The sequence below is a fragment of the Anneissia japonica genome, unplaced genomic scaffold (assembly GCF_011630105.1).
Source record: "Anneissia japonica isolate Jap-2015-1 unplaced genomic scaffold, ASM1163010v1 scaffold3293_len478364_cov160, whole genome shotgun sequence".
NCBI classification, from domain to species: Eukaryota; Metazoa; Echinodermata; class Crinoidea; order Comatulida; family Comatulidae; genus Anneissia; species Anneissia japonica.
The window spans coordinates 344,266-371,393 of NW_022743266.1; the positions used below are offsets into that span (position 1 = coordinate 344,266).

At 33.9% G+C, this 27,128-nt stretch overlaps 2 protein-coding genes across 7 annotated transcripts in view; one reads left to right on the top strand and one right to left on the bottom strand.

Annotated features, from left to right (window-relative positions):
• LOC117119415 overlaps positions 1–8,096 on the top strand; it is an 8,749-nt gene extending 653 nt beyond the window's left edge. Inside the window, exons 1-3 of one of the 2 annotated variants that reach the window (XM_033264237.1) lie at positions 2,381–2,505; positions 5,076–6,137; positions 6,328–8,096. In XM_033264237.1, coding sequence (XP_033120128.1) covers positions 2,417–2,505; positions 5,076–6,137; positions 6,328–7,393 — 2,217 coding nt within the window. In that variant the 5' untranslated portion in view covers positions 2,381–2,416 and the 3' untranslated portion in view covers positions 7,394–8,096. Of the gene's footprint in view, positions 1–2,380; positions 2,506–5,075; positions 6,138–6,327 lie in introns of those variants that run through there. The other variant, XM_033264236.1, reaches the window with a different exon arrangement.
• A 9,085-nt stretch (positions 8,097–17,181) lies between these two features.
• Positions 17,182–27,128, bottom strand: part of LOC117119409 (serine/threonine-protein phosphatase 2B catalytic subunit alpha isoform-like) — a 69,819-nt gene continuing 59,872 nt past the window's right edge. For 4 of the 5 annotated variants that reach the window (XM_033264221.1, XM_033264220.1, XM_033264219.1 and 1 more), the window contains 3 exons: positions 25,889–25,973; positions 25,602–25,699; positions 17,182–22,331 (listed from right to left, as the gene is read on the bottom strand). In XM_033264221.1, coding sequence (XP_033120112.1) covers positions 22,201–22,331; positions 25,602–25,699; positions 25,889–25,973 — 314 coding nt within the window. In that variant the 3' untranslated portion in view covers positions 17,182–22,200. Of the gene's footprint in view, positions 22,590–25,601; positions 25,700–25,888; positions 25,974–27,128 lie in introns of all 5 variants that reach the window. The other variant, XM_033264218.1, reaches the window with a different exon arrangement.

Here is a 27,128-nt window from a genome sequence, read left to right on the forward strand (position 1 = left end):
TATTATTATTATTATATTTATTATTATTATTATTTGGAACACTCATATTAGAAACAATCTTGTTAACTTAGTTATGGTCATTGATATAAACGAAAACCCCATAAGGTTTAGAATATTATTTTTACATTATTATATCAATTATTTAAAATGTAGGCCTAATATTACAAAACAAAATGGCATTCAATATATTATATTTAAGTTTCATAAGTGACTAGGAATATTTATAAACATATTCTTAATTAACAACAGAAGCTGTATAAAAATAACATATAAACAAATTTTGCTGTCAAATCATTACAAATATATAATTTAAACTTCAATTATTAAATTGAAGTTATTCAAAAGCGTATAAATGCTGGTGTTATTGCTACCATAGTGTGGGAGTGTCGTGGTGGTGGTAAGCATGCTGAATGGTTCACTAGCTCCTTGATATGATAACAAATGAATTCGACTACCTATTATCATCTGATAACAACACCTCTACAGAGTAAGGCTTTATAACAAGTGAAAGTCTTTTGAATTAAGTCCAGAAGTAATTGCAACAAAAATAATAGACTGTACTAAATGGGCTACACGGGTACGATGCGGTTTATTGGGTTAACTTTCAGATTAGTGGCACCCATCACTTTGATTGTGCACTCAAGAACAAAATATAAACGAAGGAAAGCAAAAAGAATGTTCAAAAACATCTTGCACTAAAATTACACAAAAAAAAAAAAGAAAAGAAAAGAAAAAGCATATGAAACAAAACCAAGCAAGTTACTGTAATGTTTTATACTTATTTGCATATCTCACAAGTTTTATTTATCATTAAGTTTGTAAATGTAATGGAACACACTGAGCTGCACAAAAATCTGTACACAGTAGTCATTTAAAAGTACCGGAATGTCGGGTTTTGGGGTTTTGTGTTTTTTTTTGTTTTTTTTTTTTTCTTGTTTTTTCTTTTCTTTTCTTTTTCTTTTCTTTTTTTTTTTTTTTATTTATTTTTTTATTTTTTGGGCTTACTTTAATTAAGGGTTTAGGGAAGAATCAAAGTCAATTCAACAGATATTCTATAAGATAGCATTGGTCTTGTGCGCATTACGCTTCATTCAAGCGATTTAAGGTATTTTTTACAATATTTGTCGAAAATAAAACAGGCATCATTTTAAACAGAATCAATCAAATTGTATTTAAGGGGAAATTCATTATGGATAGACAGATCATCAAAGAAAAGATGGTGTCTAAAATTTGCTAAGCCTGAAGCAAATATACCCCAAAATTTATCAAGGTTGTATACATTAGTTCATTTTTAGGTTCCTGGAAATCTCTAATATTATTAACTTTACAGCATTCAAGAACAAAGTGACCTACTGTTTCTTTACTACTCTAAACTACTTTTACATAATTTTGCAAAGGCCTGTGTTTAAAGTTGACCAGAATTTCGGCTTTTGATTAATCTATTTAGTTCATTGATATACATTGTAAAAAAAATAGGAGACAATGGTCATCCTTGTTTTACACTTTCTAGGATAGGCCTGTTAAATATTATCTGTTTCGAGGCTCCCAAACCTTTCCTTTAACATTTTTATATAATTTTTATATTATGTTAAGTAGGGTACCTTTTATTACAGCTTTTCAATTAAAAGAAGTAGAAGAAAAAAGAAAGAAAGAAAGAAAGAAAGAAAGGCCATAAATAGGTCTTTTTATCCTTCAGCCTGACGGCAGGCAATTAGGCAGATGCGGTCTTCGCATCTTTTGTCTTTTCGAAAGCCCACTTTTTGTTTCAGACAATAGATCATTTTCCTTAAGGAAATTTGAGACCGTCTTGGAGATAATACTATTGTAGATCTTACAAAATGCAAGAGTTAAGTGTAATTACCCTGTAATTATTAAGATCTCTACGATCGCCCTTTTTATATAGTGGGATGCAAATGTAGAAAAAAATGGCCCTAGTAAAAATGGCCCGGTAAAAATGGCCCAAAATGACAGGTAGGTAAAAATGGCCCCAATAATAAATTCTGTATCAAAATTGATATTTAAAAATGCATTATTAAACTGAAATAATTGAGTTTTTATATAAAATCTAACATCAAATAAATTGCCATTTAGACTATAGTTTACTTTTTGTAGGAATTACATGATTATTTATAGATAAATTTTTTATTTAAATGTTAAATAATATCAAAAATTTAATCAATTAATCAACAAAAATCATGTATTTTTTAATACTAAAGTAATTTAGTTGTGGTCAATTTTAACTTTTAATTGCTAAACCCCACAAAAATAGGTTGTTATGAAAATCACATTATTATTACTATTATTATTATTATTATTATTATTATTATTATTAGATTTAAAAAATCATAATTAAATATTTACGTTTTGTCCTATGACCCATAGTGTGACTATATAATGCTTAGAACAAGTCCTTATCATGAAACTGAAGGTGGTGTTTTTGTTTTCTCTGACGTGCTTATTAGTCGTGGTATTTTTATTAATTTCTAATAATATCCTGACGTCAAGGTAAAGTGTTTTTTTTTTTCATTTTTTAATTAATAAGTCGGGTGGAGAAAGACGACAGTACGGCTGTTCTATTTTGTAGTGTAATCACCAGCGACTGCATGTTTCTATTCCGATCCCCTCAGCAACCAAGTTATTTAATTGTTTCCACCCCCTATACTTTATACATCATGTTACCCGCCAGGGGTTCACATTTCTGATATCAGCTCCACCTGGTTTAGAGCAAATTTAAAAAATATGTACCTCTGATTTCCAGGAAATGGCATTCTTATAGGCGCTGCAACTGATCTCATAATACCGGTAATGATGATGCTGATGATGATGATGATGAAGATGATGATCAAGATGATCATCTTCAATAATAATAATAATAATTATTATTATTATTATTATTATTGTTATTGTTATTGTTATTGTTATTGTTATTGTTATTGTTATTGTTATTGTTATTATTATTATTGTTATTGTTATTATTATTATTATTATTATTATTATTATTAATATTATTATTATTATTATTATTATTATATGGTGTGGAACACCCATATTAGAAACAATCTTAATTTAGTTATGATCATTGATATAAAAAACCTTTTATGTTTAAAGTATTATTTTTTAAATGTTATTTCTATATTATTATTTCGATTATTTAAAATGAAACTGTTACAAGAAAATGACCATTCAGTATATATTTCAGTAGTAAATAAATAGGGATCTATATAACTTACTTAATTTAAAAATAGAAGTTGAATAAATATAAAATGAAATATAAACTATTTTTACTTTAAAATGTGTACTTTCAAATTATTACAAATATATAATTTAAACTTCAATTTACTAATAATTGAAGTTATTTAAAAGGGTAGGCCTAATGCTGGTGTTATTGTTACTGTAGTATTCTACCATTGGGAGTGATCGTTATGGTGGTAGGCCGGCTGAAAAGTTCACCAGCTCTTTGATAGGATAACAAATGAATTCGGCTAGTACCTATTATCCTCTGATGCAATTACAATGCCCACAGATAAAGTAAAAATCCTTTGAATTCCTCCAGTCTGATTAAACCAGAAGTAATTGCAACACGAAAAATTGACTATACTAAATTGACTATGGAAGCTTCATGGATTCACCAGCGATCGGCTTCATATGAGCTACCTTCATTCTGTATTGTGTAAATCCGGATACGATATACTTAAGAGATTATAAGCGTGACTGCAGCATTCCGGGACCATATTCCTTGTATTAACCATTTAAAATTTTAAAAATTCTTCATAGACTTAGTGTAGGCGGTTATAGGTTGGATGCCCCATGAAATTCCCCCTCCCCATAACATTTCCCCCGGACTGTCCCCAGGACAATCGCACCCCCTTCCAGAATTCCCCTTTACATCTTCTCATATATAATCATAAATTATACATTTTATTAAATTTTAATTTTTTATTTTACTTTAATTTTAAGGAAGTAATTATTCCTACGATATTTATTAGTGCAATAAGATAAACTGAAGGCTAAAGGATAAGATCTATAAGTGTGACTGCAGCCCCCACCCCCTTCCAGAATTCCCTTTACATCTTCTCATATATAATATTAAATTATACATTTTATTAAATTATAATTTTTTATTTTACTTAATTTTAAGGAAGTAGTTATTCCTACGATATTTATTAGTGTAATAAGATAAACTGAAGGCTAAATTTTTAACTATTTTTTGGCCAGGCTCAGTGTTCTTATTTAATGCTGATTCAGTCTTAAAATGCTCTTATTTCGTTTATATTTTTAAACATTTTTCAAACATACAAAATTAATACTATAGTATTATAGGGTATTACCATTCAATTCAATTCAATAAAACCTTATTGGGGGAGGGGGCGCCACCCCCGCGCCCTCCCCCAGATACGCCACTGCTTCCCCAGTACCCGCGACTAGTTTACTCATTCCCTTGTATTTTTCCGCCAATTTATTAGACACACCATTTCGATGATATATGACTAGTTAAAAAAAAAGATTGTTTGTACATGTATGCCTATACTTGTTCTGGCAAACGGGAAGAAACCTAAAGAAAAGGTCTGGCAGACGACGTGTTAATACATTTTAGAAGGATTGAATATTGCATTGTGCTTGCCAAAAAAATGTAACCTTAAAATATTAATTTAGTAATAATAATAAGACACATAATAGGCCTATGTAACGAAAGCTTTGTAGGAGCTTCTTTAAAATAATCTGTGAGTACTGGATCCGGATCTGTGTCGTAATTGATAGTCTGCAAAGAAGTATCACGCCAATAGGATTTGGTTTCATACCATCAGTGAACACCACATAAACTGTTTATATTATTATTTATTATTTTACTGTTGTTACAATATTTATTATCATCTACAATGAAACCTTTGCAATAGAATGCTTAGCTGATCTTGTTCATGTTGCTAATTCATTTAGTTAATCTTATCAAATTGTTTCAAATGTTTCATCTGCAAATTTAAATTACGAATTCATTTGATTATCATACATTACAACATTACATAGCGTATCTTCGAAATTACTTTGACGTATCTACTTTTCCATCAATTCTTTTGCAGATTGGTAAGAATTCCCAGCGCCAGCAGATTGGGTGCAACTACCGATTACCAACAAAAATGTACACCAGCGAAGAAGATAGTTTTTGTAAAAACACACAAGACAGGCAGTACAACAACTGCAACAATACTTGAACGATATGGTCAGAAGCACTCACTTGTATTTGCTCTTCCCAAAAAAACACATATATTTTCGACAACTGAATTATTCAACAGGACTATGGTCACCAAAATACCGCGTGGAATTACATTCAACGGAAATATAATAAATGGATATAACATCCTTACAAACCATGCAAGATATAACCGTCCGGAAATGGACGCAGTGATCCCGAATGCAAAATTTGTTACCATCTTAAGAGAACCGACGACCCAGCTCGAATCAGCCTTCGCATACTTTCACTTGGCTGATGGGTGGGGATTGGAGAATACGCCAAATGCCTTTGAGATGTTTATGAAAACTCCGAAAGCATATTTTGAGACACCATTTTTCATGTCGCATCTATCATTGAATGCACAACTGTACGATCTTGGATTAGATCATCAATTCCACAGTGACAGATTTAAAGTAGATTATAAAATCCGTCAACTGGAGAACGAGTTTGATTTAATAATGATTATGGAATATTATGATGAATCATTAATACTACTTAAACAAGTATTGTGTTTAGAGTATGAAGATATTATATATATTAAAAAAGGTGAGCGACAACAACAAAACAAATATGACATAAGTCCTAAACTACGTGAAAAAATGCGAAGGTGGAACCGCAATGATGCCAGGTTGTATAACCACTTTAATAAAACACTTTGGGAAAAAATTAACGCAAATAGAAAACAGTTTGACAAAGAACTTAAAGAATTCCGAAAGCTTCAAGATGAGGTTACAGAAAAGTGCGTCGAACACGTAACATTAAATGATGGATCAACTAAGAGACGAATTCCATTAAATGGTTTAAAAGATGAAGTTCGTTTTTGTAAAAGGATTTTCAAGGGGGATGGGCATTTTGTTAAGGATCTCCGACAGCGGTACATTGAATTAGGTCTCATTAAGCCACAAGAAAAGTGAGTCGTCTTTTTTTTCCAAAATAGTAGGAATAAGCATATCTGGTAAATTCTCTTATTGATTAGCTGGTTCTTTAAAACATATCGCATCTAATCCTAGCACTAATCAACTGTTAATGTTTGGTATATTTTAAAGTGAAAGTTTATTCAATATATAATCTGACTAACTGTGAACTGTATTATCCTCCAGTGGAGATGGTGAATCTAACCAAGATGCAAGGTACCTACAAACGCAAATTTCATCAACGTGCTCTCCTGCTACGCAGATAGTTTTCATAAAAACCCACAAAACTGGTAGTACAACAGTTGCGACAATGCTTCAAAGATATGGAAAAAGTCATAATCTAATCTTTGCTCTACCTAAAATCGGACATCTTTTCCCAATCAAAGACCTGTTCAATAGAGATATGGTTGTTAAAATACAAACTGGGGTTACTGTGAACGGAAAGACCATAACCGGTTATAACATCATCACAAACCATGCAAGGTATAATCGTGCAGAAATGGACTCAGTGGTACCAAAAGCTAAGTTTGTAACAATTTTAAGAGAACCGGTAGCTCAACTGGAGTCGGCTTTTGCATACTTTGATATGGCTGACACATTCGGCCTTAAGAATACCGCGGAACCGTTAGTCAAGTTCATGGAAAAACCGAGAGCGTATATGAGTCAAAGCTATACTAATACATCTATGGTACACCTAGCAAGAAATGGACAACTATATGATCTTGGGCTAGACCCAAGTCTTTATAAAACATCTGTTGCTATTCGAGATAAAATTCGAGAAATTGACAGAGGGTTCGATTTAGTAATGATAATGGAATACTTTGACGAGTCGCTTGTTCTTTTAAAGAATTTATTGTGTTTGGAATTTGACGACATAGTATACATCGCAAAAGGCGCACGGAATGATAGATATGAAATGGATCCAGAACTTCGGAAATCTATCAGGAAATGGAACTTCGCTGATTCACAATTATATGAATATTTTAATAAATCATTATGGAATAGGATACAGAAAAACCGGGAAAGGTTTGACAAAGAATTGATGCAATTTAGAATACGACAAAAAGAAGTTACCGAACTATGTGTGAAACAGTATTATACGATCGATAATGAACTTAGAAACAGAATACCACCTAATCGAACTGAAGACGAAAATAAATTCTGTAAATCTCTATATGCTGGAGATCGTAATTTTGTTAAACGTCTTCGACAGGAATACATTGATCTTAGTATTTTTGATAGTACTGATTAAAATTGTAATATAATATGTGATTATTAACATTAAAAGGCAAAATACTGAAAACAAGAATGTTGTGGGAATGGGAAAATGGATTGAGGCCTATCCGTGGTAAAGATCATACAAGTTTGAAAAGCAACAGCTAAAATTTAAACTTAGGCCTTATAGTAAACAACCTGAAAACAAGAATGTTGTGGGAGTGGGAAAAATGGAGGTATCCGTGGTAAAGATCATACAAGTTTGGAAAGTAACATCATAATTTTAAACTTAGGCCTTAGTAAACAACCAGAAATAGAGCTATAGCACAGTTGCATGATTTTCCATATTGTACTTATATACAAATACCTTATTATATATACATATACTTATGTACATACTGGTATATAAAGCCCTGTTCACATTATTAAATTATATTTGACAAAACATGTGACATGCCTAAATATGGTCATGATAACAACAGCAGAGCATGACCATAAATAGGCACATCATGACTATATAAGGACATGCAACAGTTGATTGTCAAATTAAATGTGATAGTGTAGATAGAGCTTAAGGCAAATAACGGGTCAAAATGCTATCAGGTATACATCACAAAATGTATTTTGAAAAATAGCGACAATGTTTCTTATAAAACTTTTAGATCCATCTTAGAATCCCATATCCTATTCTTAGAACCTGCTTCTTTTATACCAAGTGGCATAACAATCCTGTAATGTATACCGTATATATACTGTCTCTTATACACATGAAAATTATATTCAAATTTAAGTCTGAGAGTACACTTCCAACCAACTGAGGTGCCATAATCATAAACTTTCTTATCTCAGCCCCAACCATGGTGGGGCTGAGGTGGTCTACACTCCATCTGTATAAGCCCCTCCCTGGGCCCCCTCTTTGGAATTCCTGGACACACCACTATATTTTGAAAATGTAGTGTGGAAATAAATTTTAATTATATTTCTTAAAATAACTTTGATAAGACTTAAAAAAGGCTATAGACGCCAGAACTTAATGGGGGCTTCGCCAAGGGCCTCCAGTGAAGGCCCCGGGTGACCCCCTGGCTACCGCCAAGGGCCTGCGGCCCGAGGTTTCCTTATTTTGCAATTCGTTCCCCCACACTTTTCACAACGGATTGACGCCCTTGTATAGTAGTATGTGTTTTAATCATTTAATAAATGTATTACTCATTGTGTTAACTTTTCAAATATAAGCGATGAGCTGAATAGGCTATATTATGGGTAGGCCTCTTCTTTTCACTCATGTTCAAATTTTCATCGTTTATAATAATTGTAGTATTTTTTAATATTCAGTGCTGTGCTAAATGTTTGTTAGTTGGTTCAAATGATAATAATTAATAATTATTATATTATTTACTTCTTAATGTATTGTTTGTCTTGTGTATAAATTTGATTTCTGTTGCACAAATTAATATAGGCCCCTATTTAAAATTTTCATCGGTTTTAATATAGGCCTACATTACTTTAGTATTCACTGCTGGAATTTTAAATGTTGGCCAGTTTTCAAATGCAATTCCTTCTTTTATGTTCGAACAATAAATTAATTCAGTATTCAATACGGTAATGTATAACATAAGATAGGTCTTTATTATAAAGTGTATGAGCAAGGTCGAGGTAGGTCACTTCGTCAAGGCGGGCCGGGCCAAACGCTACCGCTGATGTGGGTGGCGCGCCCAGCGCTCAGGAGGCGGGCGCTGGGTCGTTGGGATGGGGGTCGCCTTCTGCAGTGTATCCACGTGTGGAATCGGCTCAGTCAGCCGACAGCTAGACGCCATCTGTACAAAATCTAGTTCACAACGTTAAGTATCATAAGTCTATTATCGTAAATATTATGATAATAAGCATACAGAATTTTTTCAATTCTGTTCTGAATTTTGAAGAAGAAAAAATGCTAGTTTTAATTTAATAAACTTTAAAGGTTATAGTGATTTAAATTTTAACGTAGGTGTAATTTTATCGTGACGCCTTTTATTTATCATGGAAATGTACTTACCTTAAAAAATATACTACCATGTGTTTATATGCCTTCCTCAACACCACTCAGCCCACCAACTGTGGCGGAAGTGGGGGGGGGCGGAGTGTGGGGGCAGGGGCCATATAGTCGGCTAATCTGGTGGTAGCCACTGTGTGTCCGCTGAACCGTGGAGATCTCTAGGTCCCGGTTCAATTCCCATCGCTGCCTCTCCTTGTGTTTCAGTTTGAAGGCTGAAATACAAGTTACAATAGCGCACCGTCTTCCGGATGAGACGTTTAAGCCGTTGGTCTCGTGTGCATTATGGCCCATGTGCACGTTAAAGAACGCAGTACACTCTTCGTAGGGGAGAGTAGGGGATTGTCTCTCGGTGTACTGCACCGAAAAAATCCAATCCAATTTCCACTTCACTTTTGTTTACCTGGTGGTGGGTGGGGGGCTGGTCTCCTATCCTTGAGCATAAAGGAAACAATGGAATCGCTCGACCGCCTTGCGTAAATTCTGGGCGAAGGTAGGCACTAATGGTGCGACGTTCTATAAGATGTAATAGTGTAACTGATTGGCTAACAGTAAACCACCAAACTAACGTAATAACCACATTTAAATTCTATCTAATTTAACTAAAACAATAATTTCATTTTTTAAAAGCTGTAGCAGTGGGTAGCTGGGAGAACGGGCTCCGGTGCTATATTAATTGCAGGGCATTTAATGTGAAGCGTCACGGGAGTGGGTTGTTGAGAGCCGCAAATTTTCCCTCTGTTGCGGCAATCCCTGAAAGCTCCGAACGTTTAAAATTTTCATGAGCCGTATATTGATTTTAAAGTATTCAAATAATGATTAGGTACTAATAATCATTTTTTGATTGCACGTTTTTATCAGTGGCACTCGTGATAACTGTTGTGCATTAAAAAAACTTATACACTAAATACGGTAAAAGTACATTGAAATAGAGTAAAATAGGTCTACCGTAAAAGAGACCAGTAAAGGTGCATATTTAAAAAAAAATTAAAATGCAAATACATTAAAATACGATAAAATACATTAAAATATCCTAAAATATTAAAATACAGTAGAAGACACTAAAAGAGTTGTAGTTATTACACAAAATTTCGATACATTTATTCCAATATATTTAAAACATTCAGACATTTCCTTATAATTGAAATGAATTTAATAGGCCAATAGTTGGGCCATTCACTTTGCTAAAATTTCAATTCTTGTTTTCGGTATCTTCATTATATATGTCTTACATGAAATAATTATCGAGTACTGTAGTTCATTATTTATGTTCGAGGTGTGCAGATGGTATCTTTACCAAGTAGACCTATAGACAAACTTTAGACATTGGCAATTTTGAATTGCTTCCAATTTAAAATTGCTTCCGTAGAATAAACAATCCATTTTATTTACACAGCATGGTATATAGGTCTACCCCACATTGCTGTGAGCCCACCATAATTATTTGCTAGCCCATTGTTGTATAGGCCTATAGGAGAAAAACAACAGCCCGGTTTAACTCTTTCAGTCGTCAAGGAAATCACAGTATTTTCGAAACTTAATCTTAAGAAAACAACCTATTTTTGTGCTTTGGACCCATTCACATTTGCTAGCTCATTGTTGTATATAGAAAAATGATCATTAAAAAAGCACAGCCCTGTTTAACTCCCCTGACACTCAAATACATCAGTATCCGATGTCCTAGTCTATAACATTTTTATACAATTTACTTGGGCGTAAGGTCATCCACACTTTACCTCTCATACCAGCCTTGCTGTAGTTAGTAATTTGTCATACCACACAGTATCAAATGCTTTATGAAATATATAATGATTCACGTTTTCAGAAAATTCATTGTAGAAGATTTTCTTATCTTTTCACCCTCTACTCCTAATGCCTCTACCCCTAATGACCTACGCTATAGAAATACTAATAATAAACTGATCGTCACTATATCAGAAGGGGCCTATGCGGTCTCAACAGCTAGTTCAACTAGCCTAATCATAAAAATTGGTGGCACGTAAAATGAATGAAACAAATAATCAATAATTACTCTTCAAAAAACCTAAATATTATTGACAGGCCCATTTGCAGTTTTCCTTTAAAAAAAAAAACAAGGCCTAAGTGGGAAAATAGTTTTAATGATTATTTTTCAGCCTATTTATGAATGGGCCACTAATAACCTGGGCCCCAGTGCTTTGCACTGGCTGCACTGCCCATCTCAACAGCGCCACTGAAATTACGAATTAGTCATTTGTAAAAAAAAAAAAAAAAGATAGGCTAGGTAGAATGTTATATTAAACAGTGGCGGTGCCCAGCCGGCACGCACCCTCCTAGCCTATTTTTTTTTCTTCAAAATTATGAAAAAAGATGGAGGAAACAGAAAATTTTATACTTAAATTTAAATCTGAGAGTGCCATTTCCAGCCATCTGAAGTGCCATAATCATATTTTTTTTCTACCTTTGCCCCAACCACGGTGGGGCTGAGGCGGGTGGACACTCTATACTATACATGTCCCCCACACCACTTTAAAAAACGTTCCGCCGTTGCCGCCCACTACCTTACTGTCATGTTCACCATTGCATTAAAGCCAGATATCAGACCCGTATCTAGCGAGTGAGATTGTACCCACCTAACGTCTCCCCTAATCCACCCCACCCCCTCCCCCCGCAAAGAAAATCGAAAATGTTCCTCATTTTTAAGTCGAAGATGTACTGAAAATAAAACTTTAAAGGAGTCTTCAAACTTTACATTAGTCAGTGTAATCTATCGGAACCTCTCCAAAGCCCCAATACATACAATCCAGGCATGGCGTTCGGGGCGGGCAGGGCCCATTTGGAAACAAACCTTCAGGTTTAAATGGTTATCCAATGTTCCCTATGATCTTTTTTATATGTACAGTATTTCTTTTCCTTTTGTTCATGCTTTGTGGACTGTCTGATTTCTTTTTATACCTTTTTGATGTTTTCCTTTTTTCATTATTGAATCGTTTTGCTTTGACAAAACTTGGCGACAGGGAAGAGTCCTGACTTGCATTATTTGTAGGACGATCGAAATGTATTTTATGAGCACTGTTCTTTGGTTAAATTAAGTACGAATTTTATTGACGTATTTCAAAATAACTAAGTTTAGTTGTGTTTCCCTCTATGATTTAACAATTAATGAGACTCTTCTTCTACCATGAGTTCAGTCACGCATGCAAGACTTTGCAATCATACAATTTTAACACATCCAGATCTGTTTTGAAAGGTGGGTGCGGGGAGGGGACATTTCGTGAGACCACACCCACCTCAGCCCCACCATGGTTTGTGGAATTAGTACGTCAAACTGACCGGAAATGACACTCTTTAGTAAATTTAAATTCATCATAACATTCCAATGATCTTTTATCAGCGATTTTCGGCTAGATCTAATTAATCTGTATTGTACCACGGGAAATAAAACTTAATTGTCTTTGATGTATTTACATTACTTTACCTACATCGTGTGCCGAAAATCTTATAAATTTTCTCATACTTCTTAAATTATAACAAAAGCACGTTCACTCGAGTTTGTATTATATTCAATTCAGACGTTACAGTGATACCGGTATTTTGTTATAAGATATACAGTACTGTAGGCCTACTCAGGTTGTACAGCAATTTTTCGTTGAAACCTGGGTCATTTATACAGCCCATTTCAACAACTTTCATGAATTATGTTTGCATATGAAATTACATTGCGGTCGAAACATGGATGGGGACCAACTCCCCTTAAAAGTTGCAAGTAAGTTGAGCTAATTGCATGCATCTTCTAAGCCAATCAAAACGCGCAGACATTACGTCATAGGTCACAATTATTTGTGTCTTCCGTGACAAATTTCAAACTTTGCTTGATGTGTGTTTTCAGCATTTTTTCCCATTTAACAAGGATGGAGATATGAATGCGAAATTGTCAATCCAAATATTCACAGTATATATGACAATCTGAAGATTACAAAGGCCGGAACTTGTAGCGACACTTGCAAGAGTAAAGGGGTGGTTGTGGGGATGATTTTTTTTAAATCGTTCTACTCCTTAAAGGCGGTACACAATTTTTTCGCTCTGACAAGCTAGCTTCATAGATACATCTAATTATTATTCAGCACCCAAAAATATCTCTTCCAATCGCAACCAAAATAAAGATAAAATCTTGTGTGTAGACCCGGCCATGATCCGGCTGGCTTTTCCTTATCGTGCTTCATGAAGAGCTGGTTTTATGTACAGATACACTGCAATACCCTCCTTAAACCATCCTAATTTTATACATCCATGCATAGACAGCATTGTTTGACAGTGCACTATTTTACATGTAGTACCGTAATCAATGTCGAAAGTGAAACTTGCTAACCATAAAACCACTAAAATACTGACCATACATCAACTTATGCAATTTTTATTTGGTACAAGTTAGTACACTTCGTAACCATCTCAGTAACCACTACATCGATTTTATGGATGCAATGGTTATCAGAGGCTAAATTTATTATAAAAACAATGTACTACTGTACGTTTTTAAAATTGGAAGCGTGTAAACCTATTAGGCCAACATTTTTACGAACTCAAAAGTGCACAATATACACAATTTATTCTTTTTGTATATTATTAAGGCCCGTATATACTAGTCTTCAAATTTATCTGCATACATAGATTCCTGTTTTTCCTGATTTCAAAAGAATTATACCGGTAGTCAATTGAATTTTTATAACCGTTTTATACAATATACAGCCTTTGACACGATTTAAGTAGTAATAACTCCGATGTTACTTGACGCAATCTCGCCATGACATCATGCAGGGGCGGATCCAGCGGGGGTCACAGGGGACGTCCAACTTTGAAAAGCATCTTTACCATATGAGAGTGCTATTTCCGAGGTCTAGAGGGGCATATTCTTAAAATTTACTCTAAATTCTAAGGGAGCTGGGGGAGCAGATCTCCCGTCGGTAAGTCAATAATTTTGTCGAGGAGACTGCTTTGAAAAAGCATTTCTAAAATCTGACAGTGCCATTACCGAGTGTCTAGAGGGTCATATTCTTAAAATTTGCTCAGCCTTAACCATAAAACCATTTCCCCCACCCCCGTCAAAAAATTTCTGGATCCGTCCCTGCCATGATAATGATAAATTAAGTAAATGACCTTTTATTTTTGTGAAATATTGTAAAGAGGAGAAAAGGAAAAAACTCTCAATGATTTTAAAAGAACTGTGCAAAGATAAAACTGGAGTGACAGTGTTTTATATTTATCCATGAAGGAACATGGTTTATCATTTGTTTTTCATGGTTCAAATACGTCACAAGTTAATCAGTAGATAATAAATCATTATTTTTATGAATGTTTGCATGAAATATGCAAGCGGGCATGATTATGATTATGATTATCTGGATAAATTACAAATATATATATATATATATATATATATATGATGAGTATTTCAGTGGCAGGTTCAAATGGACCCAGCCGGCCCACACTCCCTATTTTTTTTTTTTTTTTTTTCAAACATTTAAAAGTGGCGGAAAAAGAAAATTATATTCAAATTTAAGTCTGAGAGTACATTTCCAACCAACTGAGGTGCCATAATCATAACCTTTCTTATCTCAGCCCCAACCATGGTGGGGCTGAGGTGGTGTACACTCCATCTGTATAAGTCCCTCCCTGGGCCCCCTCTTTGGAATTCCTGGACACACCCCTGTATTTTGAAAAGACGCCAGAGCTTAATGGGAGCTTCGCCAAGGGCCCCCAGTGAAGGCCCCGGGTGACCCCCTGGCTACCGCCAAGGGCCTGCGGCCCGAGGTTTCCTTATTTTGCAATTCGTTCCCCCACACTTTTCACAACGGATCGACGCCCTTGTATAGTAGTATGTGTTTTAATCATTTAATAAATGTATTACTCATTGTGTTAACTTTTTTACTTTTTTGAATGACCGCACTTAACCGAAGACGACGACACCGTAGGCCTACTGTGTAAACGCCAAATGCTCATTTTTTCACCACGACGAATTGTGGTTGTTCTTCTCCCCGACCGAGGTGGGGGAGCTCTCCCTGACGGGGACCCCTCCCCCAGCCCCCGCTGACGCCACCCCTACTCTCGTAATGTTACCAAAGCAGCTTCAGACAACTTTACATCTGGGAAAAGAACCATGTCCAGACCTCTTTGACTAAACTTTCCTCATGCATATGCAGCGATTACTATACTGAAATAGACTGTCCATCCCAAATGTTTGTCATCATTTAGGTCTAATATTTTCTAATACTAGCTACAGTTTGCAAAATTGGCCGAAAGCTTCAAGGAGCTTTCTTTTTCTTGTAGTTAGCTGTGATCAGTAATGTAATAATGCTTTGATCTTTAGTTTATTCATAACTATGTCACCTACTATGTTTTGATTGGTCAAACACTTTTGGTACTTGTGCATATAAGCTTGCAAATATGGATAATTTTCGTTTCTGATGATAACATAATTAATGTCGAAATATTGAATATGACACGATGGCGTGCATTTCAATACTTGGAGTATGTATTATACAGTACTACCTTATATCATCATTGTTATCACAATAAAGTTTATCTTATATTACCTTGAATGAAGAGAAGGGTAAAATTTGTGCCTATTTAATTTTGAAAAGGGGTTCTGTCAGAAAATTTAGTAATTCAAGACCCATTTAAGAACTCTGTGTTTGGTAAAAATGCTTTAAAATAGTTTTCAGAAAATAGAATTGCAGTTATCATCAAACCTGTGGCACTGTATTTTTTAGGAGAAACTATGTATAATATAGGCATATGAAAATTATTTAATTTCTTTTACACTAAATAATAATAATATTATTATTATTATTAAAAATGTAACAAATGAAATATTGTATCTTAATTCTACCACGCTCTATACCTCTGAAGATTCGCATCCATCCCTCTCAATTTCTGTAAACTCTAATTTATCACTCTCCAATAATAACTTGCATACAGTAGGTACCATACATCTCTCTTGTTAGTTCATCTATATACGCTTCTATCACGTTAATCCATACCGGTATCTATCATTTATTTACTACCACCATTTTCAAATGGTACTGATAATTTTTAGCTTTCTTAGATAGGAACCCAAAGTTGAAGGAGTTTGTGAATTTAAATGAATGCATGAGTTAGGACACCGTTCCGCAACCTATGGGTCGCGACCCAATGTTTGGATCGCGAAAAAAAAAATGATGGGTCGCATTATCTCTTCAGATCGTGAAAACTTTACTTAACACGACAAAAACAAACGAAATTAAATTACAGTAAACGAAAGTGCAATAGTGCGACAAGTGCGTCTGTTTACTTTTGCCATGCGTGGGTTATCACAGTTTCATGTTAAAAATATACTATCAAAACATTTGTACTTCAGGTATGACAACTTAAGAATTAGTTTAGTTCATTTCAGTGTGTTAGGCTTTCAGCTGCAAGTTATAATGAGAAAACATTTTTAAATTTTCGCATAACACAATTCGCTGGCAACTTTTTGAAAACTGTGGTAACTTGCGTGATTTTGTTAAATGAGTAATTCAAGTTATTTCATTTTTATAGGTTTTACATAGTGATTCTGTGGGTGATAATATCAATTCACAAAAGAATCAAGAGGGAGGTTCTTCCCACTATCCCTCGTACGCATAAAACGACGGACATTTTAATCATGTTTTGATGGGTCGCGTCAGAATGCTTGGCATATAATTTGGGTCGTGGGCTAAAAAGGTTGCGGAACGAGGAGTTAGGACAAACGTGTTAATAGCGAAACGAATGTTGCAGGGAAAAAAAAGATTTAGAGAACATGATTGGATAAGTTCGAAGTTGAGTTTATTCAGAATTATATAGAGTCCACAAAGCAGAGCAACATAAACCAGCGGCGTTAAAGATAAATGATGAAAAAAGCCGAATTATCACTACAACTCCAAATGGTTAGCTATGGTTCCCACATCGTGGGATCTGGTCAATCGTTTTTGAACATCGCTTCATAAATAAGAAAAAGCTCATTAAATCATTATCAAATTGAAGCGTTTTATAGAATACAATTTTGTCAAATTACAGTATTATGATTCTAAAGCTGCATTTACACTAGACACGATAAAAATGCACTCACTGTTGAAGAATATAAACGACGCGATGATATGTCGTTATCGTGTCTAATGTGAATGTAGCTTAAAACGAATATTTACCGCATCAAGCAATATCAAACAATTTTTATAAGTTAGAGGAACTGTGTTGATATTACTCACAATGAAAGAGTTCGTAACGATTTTAGGCCAGTTTTCATAACCACCATTTGGGCGTCTACTGTGCAAGGGATCTAATCGAGTTTAAACAATCCAGTGGTATACTCAAATACAGTACTAACTGACAAAATATATGAACGTCCTCCGTTTTAAGCTGCTACCACATGATTTCAGCGTAGAAAAAAAAGAAGAAGAAAACATGGCTCATTGAGGGCGCTGTCATAACATACCTATCATGTTGGGGCAATGTTGCCAGATATTGAATACAGTACAATGATTGACTGCGAGATGTTACTATTTCGTCCACAGATTTAACATTAACAAGGCATCTCAAAGTTGAATTTTAAACAACTGAAATATGTGGATGTACTAACATATGTATTAACTGTATATTCGATAATGAACAGAAAAAGAGATACAGTAGTTTAGTGTTAATAAAAGCAAAATGAATGGGAATAAAAACTAATTAATACATCACAGACTTAACGTTACAACCATTGCAACTAATATGCAAAAGTTAGTAACCAACTTAAGAGCAAGTGAAAATACAGTACATTTTGCATTGCAACATATTGAAAGAATTTTAGTTTTCAATTTACAGAATAGCTAAGGGTGATTTTGGGTTTAACTGTAGCAAACTATTGTAAAGAAAATCTCTCAGCTTCTGTTATATAATTAATACATAAGTATAGACCAATAATCGAGAAACTTCATATCAAAGCATAAATACATCATTTAATTTCTTTGATAAATAGAATGTGAAATTTGATGTACCAATAGTCACATCTCACAGAACGTTTATCATGCATAAAATACGTACCAAGCCAAAAACCTTAAATACTAATTGCGTATCCCTTTTTTGTAGAATACTCAGCAGAGAAAAACAATTTCACTGAAGTTTAGAGGTCACATTACATGAATATTCATGATCGGTCGGTTTGAAAAACTGCATTTTTCTTCATTAAAAAGATTGCACACACGCACTCAAAAACAAAAACTATAAAATATCAACAAAGTAAAATCTTCAACAGTCAAAAATTACACACAGGCAATATAAAAGATTTTCATGTTCTTCTTTAAATGAAAAAAATATCTTAATCACATAAACTACAATAAACAATTCTCAAGATAGTTATATATTATATAGGCGTCTTCGGTTTAACTGTACAATCCAGAATGAACACAAGTAAAATAATAATATTACTTTAAACAAACTAGAAAATGCCTTTACCAATAATTGTCCCATTATCAGACAGATTAGCATTCATAATAATCCATATATCTTATGGATTACCATATATTTAACTAGGCTAATCCCTAATATGATGGATTAGCACTATATACTGTATAGGTTCCAAATAAGGATCAGCTTTATTTTAACTAGGTTAATCCACATCTTGTTAATTAGCATTGCCTTAACTTGGATAATCCATGTTATGGGTTAACACTGACTTACCTAGTATAATCAATGTTACGGATTAGCACCGATTTAAGAGTTCTAATCCACAAAATTAATATGAGAATTAATCTTAGAATGCTCTTTGAATGCTCTTTGTTGCAGTTAAAGCAATTTGGATTAGCTTAGTTAAAGAAATCCTAATCTATGATATGTGGATTAACATATTTACAGATTAGTTAACTAATCCATATTGTAACAATATTTGTTCAGTGCATTTGCTCATATAATTATTTCAGAATATTGCCTTTCAAAAATAAACGTACACTACAGAAGCATAATGTTAATTTCAGATCAAAAGCAGGTTTAATAAGTATTCATAATCCCATATATTCCCAACTACAGACAATACTTTTCAATTTTACTTTTTCTAACATAATATGAATTATATAATACTAACATATATAGTTGAGTCCAATCTTTGAGTTATAACTGACCAGTAACTGGCACCCTTTACGAAGAATACTGTAATCTAATCTAATCCAATGATATCTGAAGGGTAGGATTACTGTCAAACCTGATGGTTCAGTAACACTTTACCTGTTATGACATTGCTTAATCCATACCCTTAATCCAAGAGAAACCATAATCTTTGAAATCAAACAGATTAGTACTGTAAATATATTCATGAAAGAAATCTAAATGAGGATAGGGTTTAAGTTAGGCAAGCCTGACTGAGCTTGTGTAGCTTACCCTGTATGCATTATACTATGTTCAATAATAATAGATTGGTCGAATTATAATAATCCCTTAACGTTTCATTGCTACTGTTAAAAAATCATCAAGTTAAGTGTGCCGCTACCAAATGTTAACTAAACTAGGGAGTCAAGGTACACAAATCTATACCTCATAGAGGGCTCAACTTTCACATCAAAAAGGTTTCAAAAGTGGAAAAAAATGTCACTCTGTAATTGACAACAAAAATTTATCAGATACAAAAAAATGAATGCTACAGCAACCAAAGAGTGTATAACAACACTCTTGGCATCTATTAGTTAACCAGACTTCCTACAACTTGTAAATGATTAAAGAAATTGACTAAAATACGGTACAAAACCTTTATAGCGTACAGTCTACATTTAAATCTTAATTCACTTGTTATCCATCGTACCAACATTCAACTTAGCAACATGAACAATGATATCTATATTAATAGTAGCAATAAGAATAATTAAACTCTTAATAACAAGATTTTAATATCAGCAATATTCGTCAGTAGAAAAAGTTTTACATTTATGATTTTTTATTCAATCTTATATATCACTGATTCGATAGTGAAATCAGCAGACCTCTGCTGGCTTTCAACGCAGAATAGAGTCCACATACGATCTCACACATAACACTTGATTTGTTCTTCACTACCCACAAGCCTATTATATTCTATATATTGTATCTACAAGAAAAAGACATTGAGATACAGCTTAGGGTTATTAATCCTAATGCTTACTATCAATCCTAGCCAATCAGAAATCACTTAAGTGAGTTCTAGCCAATCACTGACTAACACTGAGAAAATCTTAGCCAATTAGAACTGTTGATTAAAGTTCTAGTCAGTCACTGACTAACATTGAGAAAATCTTAGCCAATCAGGAAACACCTTTGTTTGAGGCAGGTGTTACTCGACATCAAAATTCAATCAACCCAGATAATGCTAATTTATTCATATAACTTTTTTTTTCAAATATTAATATTATTATCAATAGGATTATGAGGTATACCCTGTCCGAAAATTTTAAAATGCTCAAAGTGTGGTTCTTGTTCTAGCTCACTGGAAAGGAAATTCAGTGATTTGAGCCTGACGCATTCATCAGAGAAGTATCAAGCGATGAAAAACATTTGATCAGGTGTCATCAGTTCAATTCACTAGATTTACGTGTTTAATCACTTTCCATTTAACATCCAACCCTGTTAGCTTCTCGGAGTACAACCAAAGCACAGATTTGATAAATGAAAGACTATGATCAACATGGGTAACTTCATCTCTGATGCTAGCACAATACAATGAACTTTTCAGGGTGTTATTCTTAGGGCCAGGAATATATGCACTGCCCCACAAAACTCAAGTTTACATGTTTATACTGTCGTTTTGCGGTACCTTAGCAACAATAAGGAGCTTTCTATTTGCACGATGATGTAACCGTAGAAACAGATTCACTCATCCGTTACAATTCTGCACTCTCTGCACGATGTAGATTGGGGCCAAACAGAGTCCTATAATACTTAACTTTCTCGCATGCGCAAACAACTTCCTAATGACGTCTTTACGTTCAGGTCCTACACCTGTCACGCAAACGAAAGCTGCCTAATATTCGAATGGCTGAGTTTAGCAGAAAAGGTCCATAAATATACCTACACCTAGTTGAGCTTCAGACAGAGACAGGATACACCTCCCAAAACCTTTATTTTTTTGGCAATATATTTTGCAAGACTGCCAAGCATGTAAATACATAAATAGTATATTCTGTTATCACACTACCTAATGGTCATGTTGTAATACAGGTCAAGTAAACCCAATGGTATTCGAAAAAATTTCACAGAACATAATTTATGCATTCATACACCAAAGGCACCTAGCAAGACACTGCAGAAGAACATAAAAGCTGGCAACGCTATATTTTGAGGGCTACAAATCTTCCAAGAGATCTGTTAATTAATAATAGTTGTATAATAACAAGGAGGAAAAGAATGCATAGTCGTAAGCCCGAAACCTGCGGGCTTCAATCATTCTAGTGGTTGAGACGTTTCTAACATAAAAAGCGTATTTATTTTTTATCTACATTCTGAGTAGGGTTAGGGATGGACAATAGAGGGCAATATTATATAATATAGCAATACTGAAGTTCTTATATATAATATATCTCACATAATTACAGACTCTGACTGCTGTATTTTCAATCATGTATTGCAGCACTCATTACCTCCTGAAAATGGATTCATCGAATCTCGATTTCAAAAACCACTTAAATTGTAGTCAGAATTGAAGTCAATCTCAAGCGCAAGGCTTGCTCTTTGCGAAGAAGAGATTCAGTGAATTCCTTTGTGGCGCGCTGACTGTTGGCTGTTATTCAGCTGTCTCCGCCTTTCAGGATAACAAGCATGGTTGTCGACGACGACAGAGGGATACCCTAGGCTTGTTCAGTGTCCTCGCTAGCTGGCTGGGTTGCTGATACCGGCTCTTTTCGTGGCGGCATACGCTCATTTAATTTGTCTAGTCCTTTGGCTTCTTCAAAACCACTAATCTTGTGAGAGTTAATTGCTGTTGACAGGGAAAGGAGTACCAGAGACAACATATTAATACAGAAATGAATGCATAAACCAATTATCCTCATTCACCTCCTGCAAATACAACCTAAATCTTTTGACATGTTACCCTAGGCTAGGTGTCAATAACTTTAAGGGTTCTTGTCCATGCTGTTATGGGGCATACCCCCAGGGTGCCTGGGAGGCATACGTTCATTCATCTTGTCAAGACCCTTGGCTTCTTCAAAGCCACTGATCTTCTGGGAGCTGATAGCTGTTGAAGAGAGAAAAAGTAGTAGAAGATAAGAATAAAGGAACACCACATGCAAATAGTAAAAATTAGACTTTTTTATACCTTATTTATCAAACCTTATATTTTCCAACATTGTCATAGAAAGGTGGGGAAAAAAAACTTAATCTCGTTTAGCAAAATGCTGTTGCCAAAAGCAACTAGGTCGGAGAAACAAAACTAAAATTTTATTGATAAATATGAAGCAGCAGTATATGAGGTAATAACAAGATCATCTCTCGTGGTTGTAAAAAAATGCAATGTTGTAATCGGATTAGAAAATATTTGCAATTTACTTTTGAGGAAGAAATGAAGATATTTTATTGATGGATTTCAAGGTAGAGATGGGCTTACTTTCATTTATATTTTGCAGCAGGTGTGCTAACAAAAATACAATTTTTATTTTGTTTGAAATCATCATAAATGGCAGGCAGCAGGTTCAAAGAAATAAGGTACAAATATGTCTTTCAAAACCAACAAAAACATTAGTAAAATAATCAAAATGAGAATGAAGTAAAAACCAGTTGCAGCAATCAGTAAAAATGTGATGATAAAACTTAAATTAGTATATAAACAAAAATTCTTTAAAAACCAAGTGGTCCACTGAATATATAAAGATAATATAAAAAAATAATAATATGCACACTCCAAAGAAATAGAATGCTATATTGATTTGATATTTTGTTGATATATGAACATCATCAGAAAGTTAGAAAGTTTGTCAATATCGACTATTAATTAGTTACAGTAATTAAACAATCAACATGGTGCAAGTTTCAAAAGAGTAGGCAATAATTACCACTGCATGACAATGGGAAATTTACCAATAAAAAAGACGATAATATAGAATGCTAGTAATTCAATGAATTAAAAAAAAAATTTTTTTTAATGAATATATATATAACTAAAAATAATTCCATATATCATATTACGAATGAGTTTGAAGTCTAATCTTTTCAAATCACACTGCCACTCTTAGTTACAGATTTGGTCATGAATGGCTGATTTCCAACCAATCACTGACTGAATTCGGGCCTGACAACCCCATCTTACTCAAGTTGCAAACATGTTTTCTGTTACTTAAGTTCTCTGTTTAAGTTTAAATCCAGGGTGTCGAAAGCGCCATGAGCACTGAATATTGGACACCGGCGCTATAGAAGTCTAGAGAATTATTAGTATTATTAATAGTGCAAGATATTCCTTGGCAAAAGTACAAAATAAATTTTGGTAGTTATTATTATTATTATTCTTGATTGATGAATTAATTTCCCACGCAAGTATTTGGGGATGAATTGAACATTCTTTGTGACCACACTTCTGGTTTGAAAAAAAAAAAATGTTTTCTTTCGTGTTCTTGGGTAAAATATCAATTCTAATTTTCCATTGTTATCCAATTTTGGTAAGAGATATAATATAATGAACTTAAAACTTGTATTGGCTTACACCATGTCTAATTGGTTAAGTTATCTCATTTAAATACAGAAAATATTTTTTCAATCCTGATAACATTCAAATTTGGAGAGAAAAATCAAATCAATATGGTTATCAATAAACCATGGAGGATTTTTGAAATGTGCACAATATCATACAAATGTTTAAAAAACTAAAATATTAACAGATCCATTAATGAGTAGAAGTAAGTAATAAATGTATCCCAAATGTACAAGCATTTAGATGAACCAAGATATTTTAAATTACTTATAAATAAGACAGAAGCCAAAGAAATAGAATCTTGTGCAATGAATAATAAGAAGATTATGAAAGCACCAGAAATCTGAAAGCTTGGTAAAGTGAAAAGAACTGACTTCTACTCCAACAGCTTCAACTCTGAAGACGTCAAAACCGCAGTAGGATCAACTGACCTTTGACCTGAGGTTTTTTACTACTAAATAGTCTTTATGAAACTTTTCACATAAATATGATAAAGAATACTATAATTAGGTATTATGAATAAGTATTTTCTTAGAAATCATTTATGACAAATGCACTTTTTGTCTAAAATTATCTATTGCCTGTAAATGTAACAAAAATGTTTTGTTATAGATGCTATGCTTGAATGACACAGTCGTTCACATTCAAAGCAATGTCGTGGGAAGTAATAACCTATTAAACTGTAAATTGTAGTTTATAAGAAGATAGCTGGGTAATAGTTATCACATTGAACAATTGCAAGAAAAAATTAAAATTCAGAAAAAAAAAAATTTCCCATACTATATTTCACAAGAGATCATCAATTTTGTCATTTTCTCCAAATTTTAATGTTCAATATAAGTGCTTTCATCATGGATTAGATTTCTCAATTAAATTACTTTCAATGTTAAATGAGAAGAAACATGTTGGTATTATTATTAATAGTAAAATATTTAGTCAGCTAGCAGACTGCCCAAGGCTTTTCTAGATTACTTGACCTCTTGTAGTTAAAGTTCATTTTAAGAATACGAAAGTCATTTTGCTATTTTAGAACTACAGCTTGTTTAAGAATACAGGATAATTTGCTAAGCCTATAAGCCATAAACCAGGGGTTCTCAACTATATTGCAATGGGGGCCAAAATTGTTCATTGAATAGATTTGAATGGCCAGAGCAAGAGAAGTAATTTGGTGCATTGCGCCATCCGAGGGCTGCAGGTGCAAACCAGGGAGGGTTTTGGAGGGGATGTTCCCCTTGCTAAATAAGGAAATTTTTAAAAATAAGCCGCTAGTTGCTCATACAGGGCATCTTGACCTAAGAAAGTTACCTATGCCATATGTGGAACTACACACTACTAACACTACAGGCAGCAGAGCACCTCCATGCTATCGCAGTAGGCCAGCTAGACTATCAATCAAAGTGATTACGGTTAGAATTCTAGGCCTAAGCCTAACGGAAATATTATTTTTTAGCTTGATCTTGATCTTGCGGGGCTGCATAACACACACTTGCGGGTCGGAGATGGCCAGCAGGCCGCCAGTTGAGAACCCCTGCCTAAACTATAGTATGCGTATAGTTGTGAACTTACCACTTAGTAGGGTGGCTTTACCCCCTGAGAGTGCCCCTGTAGGGAGCATTCCACTGGGTGTTAGCCCCTTGAGCACAAGAACTGTCTCACTCTCCTCTCTGAAATAAAAAATTCTAAAAAATGAATAAGAAATACTAAACTTTTTATCTGTCTTTTCTTCGAGTTTCTTGAACAGAGGGAAAAACCCCCTAAATTAAATGAAAGTCATTTTTTGTTTTAAGAGATATGTCTAGTTGTATATGAATGTGTATCAAGATTTAATTTATCTTCTTTCTTTTAGAACTTGCCTGAGAACTGTAAATACTCTTGCCATCTTGCCAATGGCACGAATCTTGTTCTTAATAATCTCCTTTCTGGCAACAGCAGTGCCTCCTGAAAAACAGACAAATGCAGAGGAACTGAAAATATGGTGTTAAAATGAAAATTACTATGATGCAGTGTGAAAAAAAAATCATGAACAAGAAACACATCCAAGTCTTTGCTTTTCTAATAACTACATGTTATGTTGACTACAGTATTATTCTAGTTTATGCTCATACCTGGAAAGGATAGAGCAGAGAAAAAGTAACTTAAAGAAGTTATATAGCCGAAGAGAAACTTCGCACCATGGAATAATATTTCATATTAAAGGCAGAGGTGAAAATCAACAAGGCTGGTGCAGAAAACTCAGAGGGAAAAGTCCCACCTAGGAGAATTATAGAAGAGTGTCCTGATCAAGAAGGTAGTATTGTTGACACCTCACAAGGTGCCTTAATACTAATAGTAAGAAAAATATATCAAATTTGGCTACAAAATTTTATTACAGGTCAGATTTGAGGTGATATCTGGTGACCCATCGCCTCCAAGTTATCTGTTTGTGAACAACTATTTTAAAAATTAAGATTCCAAATATAAAGGTTTTTAGCATTCATTTTTTCTTAAATAAGATAACATTAAAATATAAAAGGTGTCAATGTTTTAATTTATACAACACATCACATAATCTGAAAAGACGTGCAGCGTGGAAGTGGATAAAGTGCTGGATGTGATTACTTAACCTCTGCCCGACTACAGGTTACATGAAGATGAAGCTCATTCAAATGAAATGACTAAGTAAGTGCTACCTCCACGCCAGCATCACAGCAATCAAGTTCACGTTATTGTTAATTCACAAAGCGACATCATATCTTTGCCGTTTCTCAATTATTCACAATGTTTTAAATCGCATCAGACTTATAAAATCCAATTAAAAAACTTATCTCTTTTTACACATACAATATAATGAAATCAATATATTTTGACTACATATATCAAAAGTTCAACGTTGATTAAAGACGGTTGCTACTGTATGGGATCAGGGGTCTCTAATTGGGTTTACAACATTGATGTAGGTTTGGTCTGGCTCACTGAAGGTTATATACTAAATTGGCAGTTTGTCAAAACATTTACATGCTAACACAATATTCATAGGCATCCATTCTATAATTCATTTATCCAAATTAATTATTAATTATATATATATATATATATTATATATAAAAATAATGG